The 11270-nt window shown below is 35.9% G+C and overlaps 1 protein-coding gene across 1 annotated transcript; it reads right to left on the reverse strand.

Moving 5' to 3' along the window:
• Window positions 1-6838: 6838 nt before the first annotated feature.
• On the reverse strand, window positions 6839-10977 carry LOC137808351 (uncharacterized). The gene has a single exon (XM_068609422.1). The coding sequence runs from the start codon at window positions 10069-10071 to the stop codon at window positions 7270-7272; it is 2802 nt and encodes a 933-aa protein (XP_068465523.1). The 5' UTR covers window positions 10072-10977; the 3' UTR covers window positions 6839-7269.
• Window positions 10978-11270: the final 293 nt, after the last annotated feature.

Below are 11270 nucleotides of genomic sequence, written 5' to 3' on the forward strand. Positions count from 1 at the left end.
GCAATTAGTATCGGAGTTTTTGGCTTTTTGTTGCAATGGATAGGAAGAGGGACCATGGGCAGAGAAGAAGGAAACCAATCCATCACACACCACGGGCTCCGCGTGAAGGCTTTTAAGTGCCAAACACCCCATCCTACTCACGCATCAAAACATTCACTCCTTCCACACCCTTCCATCCAATTAAGAGAGATTACCAAAACCTTCAGCCAAACTATGTCTTCAGCTGTTATGTCAAATGTTAAATCATGAACTAGTGTATGGATCTATTCCAAGTATCGTATCCCATCGATCAATGCCTCTTCAAAACCCCAATCCAACAACTTGTTTCTTTCCCATTTGTCACCTGCCCAATGGAAAAACAGCATCCTAAAATCTTCCGTCATCTTCCTTTTACTCAAGCAAAACTTAATGGATGACCCGTATCAGAAAAATATCACTTTAAATGAAAGAAATTGAACCACACAAAACTACATATCATTTATTTGTTTATGTATTTTCAATGATTAACGATCTAAAATGATGTAACTAACTGTTTATCTAATTAGATGAAATCATTAAAGATGTATTAAAACTTATTAAATGAGGTATTAAAACTTTTAAGGAGTAACATATAATTCAATCACCCAAGAAAATGTAAACATTTTCTACTAATATTGTTTGAACACGGCTCTAGCTAAGAGAGATGTCTCTCCACTAGAGCATATAGTTGAGATTGATTAAGCTCCAAACAAGTTTCACTTGCAGAAGATACTCTGACGCTTAAGTAAGTTAATAAGATCATAAAATATAATGAGTATAATTTAAAATATGAGTTGAAAGTATTGTCTATGTTCCATTGTGAGTTGTTTTTTTTTCTTATATAGGATAGTGTTTTCGTCCTTCCCCATGTATCTAGACTTATTATTGTCTTAATTGAGTAATAAATGTTGTCTCCTCTTATTTAAGGCTGATTATCTAGATCCCTTGATTTAACATTAATGTCCTTAAATATTAATATCGTAGGTGATATATTTATACGCAATATCAGATTCGGCTCATAATGTTACAGTCCCCTGCCTCAGGCATAAGTCAATGAGGCTAAAAGCGAAACTTACTCTGACGATCTCCAATCAACCTACATATCTCTTAACATCGGATTCGACCCATGATGTTACAAACACAATACAAAATAATTGATAGGACTGGGATAACTAGTAAAAAAAAATTAAGATCATGCTAACTAGAGCCCTAGTGCTAACCAAAGCTTTAAAGGCACTGTTTAAGGAATTAAACTTAAAAAAACTGTGTTTGTCAAAAAAAAAAATTAAGACTAATCTATCTTTACTCATTTATCTAATATGATCCAACTTTTTATCTTCCAAAAATGTGTTCATGTCATTACAAAAGGCACATATATGTTGGGAAAGAAAATAGTAAAAGAGACATATTTTTTGGACTTCTTATATGTATTGGCAGTATACCCAATTATTTATGACGGTAGTATAGGACATGGGCTAGAGTCTTCACTGTCAAATTTTGCTGGAAGAAGGCAAGAAAAAAGTCTTAAATCCCGTGGAATTCAATCTAAAGGAAAATACTACACAGTCCCATAATAATGAATAGTCTTGGGTGCTAAAAAGGAAGGGATGCATGTGAGGGTGATAGAGAAAACATAAGGTAATTCTTTACTGTCAATATCGGAGAAGCTATGTTACTTTATTTTGGCGATCGAAAATTAAAATACATTTAAATCAATTATAATAAACAGCAGTTAAGGCAGTTGCAGATATATTTAAATCAGTTATAATAAATAGCAGTTAAGGCAGTTGCAGATATTTCCTGAGAATCAAATACACATCCTACCAAAATTGAATAACGTTATGGGAAATTAGGAATCTTCCTAGAAATAAGTTAACACTTATATTTGATAGATTTGATTCATCATAACAGAGGGCTATAAATAAACCATTTACAAACGAGTAAGTTTAACTCAAACGGAGTGTTGAGGAATTAAGGAGAAGGAGTAAGTCAGAAGGAACAAGCAAGCGCTAACACTTCAACATTTATTACAACTAATCTCAGGTACGTACTCTCTAGGCCTACTTTATCTAAACAAGTACAAATTCTATTTTCTTTCTCACAAATTTTTTTTCCATGTATACTCCTTTATATATAAAAAAAAACTATATAATTTTATATGTTGTTGTATATTAGGTTTCCATTTTTTTTACCATATTATACTAGGAGAGAAAATAAGTGTATTTTTTTAATATATTGTGATAGACATTATTATAATGCTATGCATCTCAACTAAGTTGTTATACTAAAATTGCAATTATTAGTTGTCATTACATGAGCATTCATCACAGAAGAAAAATAATGCAAACAACAAATATAAGGACTAAATCAACTTTAAAAAAAAAAACTAACTAACGAAAAACCTAAATTTTGGAAGATTAAAACGATTACTAAACAAATCACTATTTACGGAGGTAAAAAATCAAATCAAAAGAAGTTCAATTTATTTTCAACTCCTATATTAACCATAAGATCAACACATCTATTACATTCCTAGAAGATGTTGAAAAATAAAGTCAATAAAAGCACAGGTCTTCAACATTTTTTTTAACGATTTGTGAGAAGTCAGGGTACAAAAGAAGGAGGATCATAACTACGCATAGAAATTTTAGATTCAGTAATCTCTAACTTCTGTTGTTTAGAATTAACAAAATTAATGACATTACCAAAAGTTTTCTTATTCCAAATAAGAAGTTTATTTTTAAGAATTTTAATCTTCTACTACAAGATACGCATGGGATAACCAACAATAGAAGGATACTATGACCTTTTAACAACATTAATACAATCATTATGAGTAGAGCATGTTTTAAGAATCTTAAATAAAGGTCTAAAATTGCTTTTGCTAATAGAAGAAGAAAATAACAAAGTTTCATAAGTGTATTTGATTAGAGATTTACAGTCCACCACATTCTAAACATCCAATCAATCAATGTTATAAAAAAACTATGTACAATTTTCATCCATGAGCAACTCTTTTAGTAGACCAAAGAAAGAGATATATGCTTCCATCAATTGATAAATATCAATCCAACTATCCAAGAGATAAGCATAGGTGAAACAACCCCAATAGCTTCAAAACTATCCAAAATAGCATTGAAAATCCTACTAGATGGGCCATCAAGAAAAGAGATACACAAAGATAGATCCATCCACAAGTTTCTTCTGATAAGATAAAAATTTAAACCGCATACCTTAACAACAAGCACAATTTTATTATGCAGATAATGAAATGCAGATGGATTGAGCATGTGTTTGAATGATATTAATACTAATATTAAACTTATCAAAGCAACAAAGGTTAGGCAAAGAAATAAGCCTAGAATTTAAAGCATACATCTTATAACCAGGGATAGATACATAAAAGAAGAAATCATATAAAGTTTGATATGAGTTCAAATAGAACTAACAGTAGAATTGAGAATTTAGGGTTACATAATGGAATCAATTACAAATAGTAACAATAAAAACTTGGTTAGAGGGAGGCGTCATAAACAAAGTTTGATAGCCTAAGGATAATCGCCACTAGAATTGGTAAATTCTTGATAAGATCGCAAGATGCAGGGAAGAACTCTAACAAAGATATATTCTCTCTATTTGTCAAAACATTCATCATCATTATGAATTCCAAAAGTGTATAAATACAAATTTAGTTATAGGTCTTGTCTCGTTTGTAAGTAAATAAAATGAAAATATAATCCCTATATTTCAAGAATGATCATTTGTTTTAGTGGTTAATTGATACTTTCTAACTGGTTCTTGGTTCAAATCCTACTCAAAGCAAAATACTAATATTATTTTTTATATTTTATTCTAGTACTCCAAGCATGTTGTGCATGTAATCAACTTAGTCTTTTCAAACTGCGGGTCATTCAACAATTGGACCTCCAAAAGATTAGCCACCTAGTGCTACAATGTCTTTATGACCTTTCTAAGCATTTCTCTTGTCATGGATCATCTAAGTTGGACCATAGGTTTGACTAACATCAAGCTATTAGACTTATGATCAAGCATAAACTTATTCAACATATGTTGAGGCTTTGCATTGGCAAGTCTTCTAATATTCCAAAAAATAAATTTAAAATTTGTATCTATATAATATAGAAACCACATGTAGTGCTTTTGAAACTTCCCCTCTTATGATGAGATTTGAACTTCACTAAAGGAACTTCATCATCTGATTTATCATTGTCAGGTAGTGAGTCATTTTCTTCCTTGTCCATTCTAAAAGACCAACAACCTCAACCTCAACCTGCAATAAAGGATTTAACACTTAGCTTAAGAATAAGAGAATTAGGAACTTCGCACTAAGTATTCAAAAGCATAATCCAAATAATTAGCCTTATGATCATAATTTTTATTTTATTTTCAGAATTAGTAGAATCCTTCTCCAAATTATGAAGAGGTATATGAATAATAATTGGATTACTATCCATTTTTGAATTGGGGAATGAACCTTATTTTGAACACCAATAACATATTTTGGAGTATCCGTTGCTCTATGTTATCAATCCTCAAATTAGATTGAGCCTGTTTTTCAACAACATTACCTATTCTTAAACCTTGATTATGTTCAAAACACAAACTATCTTAATTAGACTCTGAGACCAAAAAATTTAACCACACAAGTCTACATAGTTTTTAAAGCAATGTTGTTTTTAATAGCTAGTTGAACTTGTTTCCTGCAATTGTTTATAGAATGTCCTATCATTTGACATGTAGAATAATATAGAGGGGGATTTTCATATTCAACATTCACCACAAAGGCAGAGTTGAACCTTTCAACCAACAATCATAGTGGAAGCTCTAACACTCTAGAAAAAAAAAAGCTTAGTCTTCTTCATGGCACAATCTTTGAGACAAAAAGGGATTATAATCCTCCTTGCAACAAAAAAGATCATTCTAGGCCTCTAATACACCATTGAAAGACCATATATTCTCACCCAACATTTTGTCTTCCATCATTGAGGGAACAAAGTATTTGGACCATGCAAAGACTCTCAGGGTTAAGCTCCATGTTCCAACAACAAGAGCACAACATATATCCTCAAGAGAGTTGAAAATGAATTCCAATAATCATTTACCGAAAAGGATGTCTTTCCAATTATTGAAAGAATTTCATAACAAACCCAATTGATACAAATGTTTTTATGTGTAGTCGATTTGTCACCCTTGTTGAGAATAACCATATCATGCAAGTGATTCTTGCACTCTTCAAGACCAATCAAATAATCATCTTTTGTGACCTGAATTGTGACAAAATACCTTTAATGCATAACATAGGAAATTGGTTGAGAGGTATGAGCAAATACGCTATAGCAGCCATTGTCCACATTTTGTTGTTGCATGCATCTTCATAGACCTCTCTCAACACATGACCACCCTAACAATGTATTGTCTCAACAGCACAGAGTGACTTTACCAACAAATCTCTCGTCACAACTGCATCTAAGCTTGGGTAGATGTAGAATAATCCAATAATTAGGAGATGCAACAAATTTGACACATCATTCAATGTGATAGTCAACTCCCCTATAGGTAGATGAAAGGTATTTATATCTACATGTCACATCTCTACAAAGACAAACATCAATCCTTTGTTTGTCGTGTCATAACTTGTACCAACAAGACAAGTTAAGCCCGACAATTCCATTGCAACTTGTATGCGTCCATGAGGAACACCCATCTTAATCATTTTTCTTCCATGAGAACCAATTTCAACTCACCACAATCATTTTCGTCATTTTACCATTTTTATGGGGTGCAGTAGGAAACACCCCTGATTGTATTACATTGTGTGGGGTGTGTTGATAAGAAAAAACATTGTATAGAGTGTAAGTGGGCGCTAACAAGTTCAATACATCCATTAGTGGCTGCTTCTTCCTGCACCTCCATACCTTCTTCTCTCACCTCCATAGATTTTCGTATTTCCAAAAATGCCCCTCTGTAGTATTCCGGATTACATAATCCGGAAGTCATTTTTTAAATTTGTAATTAGCTTCCGGATTATATAATCCGGAAGTCTTTTTTCATATGCATGATTACTTTCCAGATTATATAATCCGGAAGTCTTTTTTAACTTCCGAATTATGTAATCCGGAAGTCTTTTTTCAAATGCGTTTCTGGATTACATAATCCGGAAGCTATTATATGAGGGTGGCGCAAGAAGGATAGAATTGTATTTTCATGTTGTGTATGGAGGTGCCAGAAGAAGATATGGAGGTGCAGGAAGAAACAGTCTCCATTAGTTAGGTGGGTGACCAAATTATTAAAAAGAAAAAATAATAAGAAAATAAATAAATAAAAAACAAATGTGATGTGATGGGTTATTTGGTCATTTAAATATAATTGAATTATTATTGATATATGTATTTAATACTATTTTTATATTTTTATTTGTTCCAATATGCATTTAATGTTTCTTAACAATGTCCTAGGCAATTGTTAACAGGACCCAATCCATATAAAGGTCAAAAACCATTTTGGAAAAAGCACAACATATTGGTCACTTTGTCCTTTCTTGTTCTCACCTTTTTCCTTAAAACTAGGACCAATCGTTATCAACAGACTTCATCACCAGACTGTCAACTGTATGGAATTTTTTTTGAAAAGTACATTGTTTAGGATTGAGGAGTCTGTAATGTGGTAATAAAAACGAGGAAAACAAATGGCCAAAGAAAAGCACATTCATTCCACTGTGCTCGATTCCGTTCTCACCTCAAGTCAAATACTAAAGTTTCACCAACATTTTGGTAATTTATGTCGTCAAAGAAAACACCAATTGGATGGTATGGTAAAGTATAGCATGAAAATGAACACTACATTTTTACAGAAGTTGGAAATCCTTCGTACGCAACAGAAGCTAAGCATATATCAGTAGAAGTTCTACCCATACAATCTTGCTTCAAAGTACACCATGGCTTTCCCATCTGGAACAAATCTCTAAAGCCAACTCTACAAGCAGCTCGAAAAACAAAATAGGAAAATTAAAAATGTAAGCAACAAGAAACATGAATTAACAAATCCACCCCGCTTGCCCTATCTTGCTTCGATGCAGAAAATAAGTTTGCGTCTAATAGGAGCTTACAAATCATCATCAATCAATTCATTCTTCCCGCAGCTTTGCCTGCTGCCCCTTTTGGCAACTTCTCACAAATAATCTTTCATGTTCAGTTTCCAAAATTCATTGAAGTCGCGAGCAACTTTGCCATCTCATGTCTCAGAGCCTTCTTGAACAGTAGGAAGACCACCTTCTCTGATAAATGTTGGGTTCAGAAACTTAGCCACAAAAGCCCACAATTTATATACATCCTCAAAATTCGTTAGAAAGCCCAGTGAAGCCGTAACAACTTCAAGCCTTACAAAGCTACCTTTTCCATCACGCCGACCATTCTCCATTGGCCTGCAAAGAGTTGTATCTTCAAGATTGGGAGCTCCCCGATTCTGTCTTGAGCTATCAAGAATCTGTATATGACTAAGAAAACCAAGACCAAGAGAGATTCCTTCTTTTTCAGCAAGCTTTTGAACAATCTCTGGATTGATTAGCCCCCTACTTATGTCCCTCACATTGAAAGCCACAGCTGCACCTCTTTCATATTTTATTTTCGGACCATATATGTGGACAAGATTTGCTTTTTCACCCCCATCAGACGCAGGCAACTTCAGTTGCAGTAACGAGGTAACGAGCCAATTTATCAAAAACCGAAGTCTAAGTGTAGTTTTATTGAGACCAAGCATATTGACATGGTCAATATGACGACATGCTATCTCTGGTTCTCTCCTGCCCCAGTCCTGTCCATCACCATATTCTCCATCACTTGTCACCTCTTCATCATCAAAGCTAGTTGCAGATACGTCCCCCGGTTCTAGGGTCTGGCTAAGGTACTCTTTACGGTTATCTTCCATGCTAAATGACACTCTTCTTCCCCTACTGGTGGCTTCATTCTCTTCCAAACCAAAAAACCTACCACCACCATAACGATTCCCTTCTCTCCTACCCAACAGCCTGAATTCACCTTCTGTTTCCCTTCTTATGGCACTCTCTTTGACATCAGCGCATATTTCAGAGGTAGAGCCATTCTCCAAGCTTTGATGCCGAGCAAGAGAAGATGAATTATTGAGCCAAGATCCATTATTGACTGCCTCACTGGTTCCAGGTTCTTCCAGGATCTCATCCACATGCAGATGATCTGATCCATTACCATTTCTTGAATAATGATCAACTTCCTCGACATGCTCTTCTTCAGGCACCTCTTTGACCCGGTCAAGTTCCTGTGACATCAGGACAGCCGCATCAAATGACAGCACACGGCGGTCCTCATTAGCACCTAGGTTTACCTCTCTGTCATCGTACATCGGACTGCCATACATCTTAGATGTTGGTTTTGGTGAAGGTTGCTTCTGGTTCCTCCTCCCATTGAACCAGAAAGGTGGTAGGGGGGAAGCTATCTTGTGTTTATTCGATTGACCTACACCATCAGATCCCAATGGACTCTGACCCAAATCAATCCAAAATGAATTGTCCGATGACTCGTCCTCACTGAACACAGGACTTTTTATCATCTCTCCAACAGATATGCTCTCCGTCTCCTCAAATATGGTGCTAGTTCCATCTCTTTCGGAGCTGTCTTGATCCATTTCAGTCTCGAACACATCTCTGACCTGAGCAGATGTGAATGCACCAGAAAAGGCAGGCAACTGTGTTCCCTGACGAGTTTCAGAAGTCTTGTCACCCAGCCCAGTGATTTCATCGTCTTCAATTCCCACAAATTTATCCAAACCATCTACAGAATCGCTCAAATACACTGGAAACTCCGGGGTAATCTTCACCATTCCAGACCCAGTACAACCAGACTGATTTTGAAGGCTTTGCATCACAGATTTCTTGATCAGAAGACACCCAAAGCCTGTGGGATCATATCCAAAAACCCTGTAAAATGAAGTGATTATAAAATCTGGCCGAAAGAGGGACAAGCCAAGTGAATCCATGTCCTTGGGGCCCAACGAACCGGCATCCAGTAAGACATGCCAGTTGTTCTGCTGGGCCAAGGCCATCCACTGGTACGAATACTTAGCCCCAGTTACTCTAGACTGAACTGGGAACACAAAAAGACCAGTCGCTGAATCCTTCTTCCTCTTCTTCTTGTTGGAAATCTGTTTTCTCAAATCAGTGGAACAGAGTTTGAGGGTTGGCCATTTAAACCAAGCACTATACACTTTAGCACCTTTCTCCCTAGCACTCTGACCCATCCAAGCAACGGACTGGCTCTCATGGTCGAACATGGTCAACAACTTTTTGTTTGTGTGGAAAGGGTATGATTCAGCAAGCAGCTTAAAAGCTGATCCTCTGCTGACAGTAAAAACAAGGCCATACTCATTCTCAGGGATATTCAAATAGTCCATAATCCTAGCCTTTATATCATGCTCAACAGTTCCTCTCTCGGCACCACCATAAAGTGCATGGTTACTCAAATTTGCAGTAATCTCAGACAAGCTAAACGTAGAAGACTCCCAGTAATGAATTGTCTGAACAAAAGAGAAGAGTCCAAAACCACAGTAATCAAGGCATACCTTGGGAGACAAATGTGAGTATTCATCAGACCTCAACTGATCAACCTTCTCAGAGGACTGGTACTTAGGGTACATGGTAAGGAACTTGGAAAACGCTTCCTGGAGGCTGGGAATTTCCTCCTCAGACTCGAAGATGCGCTCCGCCGCAAGAGCGGTGGCTCGAAGGAACTCGCGCTGGGCGTGCAGCCTGGCAAGCGATCGGGATCTCCCAAGGCCATCATCCTGGTTGGCAGCAGAGTCCGGCTGGTCTATGTCTTGAGATTTGGAGAGTGAGCCATCTTCAGAAGCCTCTTCAAGGGCTTCCCTGAGCTTGTTTTCTTGCAGCTTCCGAAGCATTGATGGGTTTCTCTTTATGTCAACATTGGATTCATCCTTCCTCCTGCTCTTCTTGTCCATGATCATTGCAGCACAGTGAGAAATGGGCTTCCATAGTGACAGATGCATGCTGCCTTTCTCCTCTCCTCACACAAACCAATCTCAGATTCTTTCCCACACTTCAAACACCACAAAACAACAGGCTTTACTTTAGCCCATCACATCAATCTATAACAAATTCAGCTTCAACTCCTTCACCAACAAAAGATAAGGAATCTGGAATCTTTAAAGACCACACCACCCCAAGTCCCCAACAATCCAATTCATGAAACATGAGTTTTTGTTTGAGAGATAAGCAAACAACTCAGCTCACCATTTCACGAGAAAACCAACAAAGACAAAGAAAACTTTTATTTTGTCCAGAACCCAGAATAGAATTCAATACACAGTGTCTCAGAGGAGAGAGAAGGGTACCGAACGAAAAGAAACCGAAAGAGAGAGAAAGTCAAAAGCTCAAACCCTAGAACCCAGATCCCAAAATTTGCAAGGCAACTCGCAGCAACAAGAAAATTGAAAACAGAATTTTGGAGAAATGGGTTTCAAGAAGAATCAAAGGACAACTAATAGAACCCAAGAAGCTCAATCAGTAGCGAGACACATTCTACAAAACACCTGAATAGCCATCAAAGGTGAAGAAATATCCCTCTCTCTCTTTATTCAAGTCTCGGCAGCATAATTAAAGCACCGGTCACTGCGAATTCTCTTTTTACTAAGAGAGAAGGTTAACCAAAACAAACCGGTTTGGTTTGATATCTGCACTGTACGATTTGCTTCTTAAATTGAAAACCAAAAAGAAATGAAAAAGAAAAGGTAAAGAAAAGAAAAAGAAGAGAAATTTCAATTCAGTGTAACCCGTTGTCCTCTTTCTCTCTCTCTGACCCAGAAACCTCTTTCAACTCTTCGAAAACAACCCTTGCTTAGCATCCACTATAGGTCAAATTCCGTAGTGAAATTATCAGAAATTGCCAATTGGTGGAATTTTGGACATGCTAGTATTTGAGTGTCTTTAGTATTTTGGACATGCTAGAAATTGTTTGATTAAAAAACTAAAAAAAAAAAGTGCAAATAACAAATATAGACGGATTTCTTTTTATAGAAAAAAAAACTTATAAGTTGTGTATATATAAAATATAAAACACAACTTTTTACTTAAAAAAATTTATAGGTATAATTCCTATATAAAACTCACACCTCCTTGTAACTGCTTTTGGGAAGTTTTTTTATAATTTGCTTTATTAAAAACTAAATATTTTATAATAAAATATATT

This window comes from Phaseolus vulgaris, chromosome 3 (assembly GCF_000499845.2).
Source record: "Phaseolus vulgaris cultivar G19833 chromosome 3, P. vulgaris v2.0, whole genome shotgun sequence".
In the NCBI taxonomy this organism is placed as follows: domain Eukaryota; kingdom Viridiplantae; phylum Streptophyta; class Magnoliopsida; order Fabales; family Fabaceae; genus Phaseolus; species Phaseolus vulgaris.

What these genes read in the sequence shown, in the direction of transcription:
- LOC137808351 (XM_068609422.1), bottom strand. Translation starts at nt 10,071, where the DNA reads ATGCATCTGTCACTATGGAAGCCCATTTCTCACTGTGCTGCAATGATC.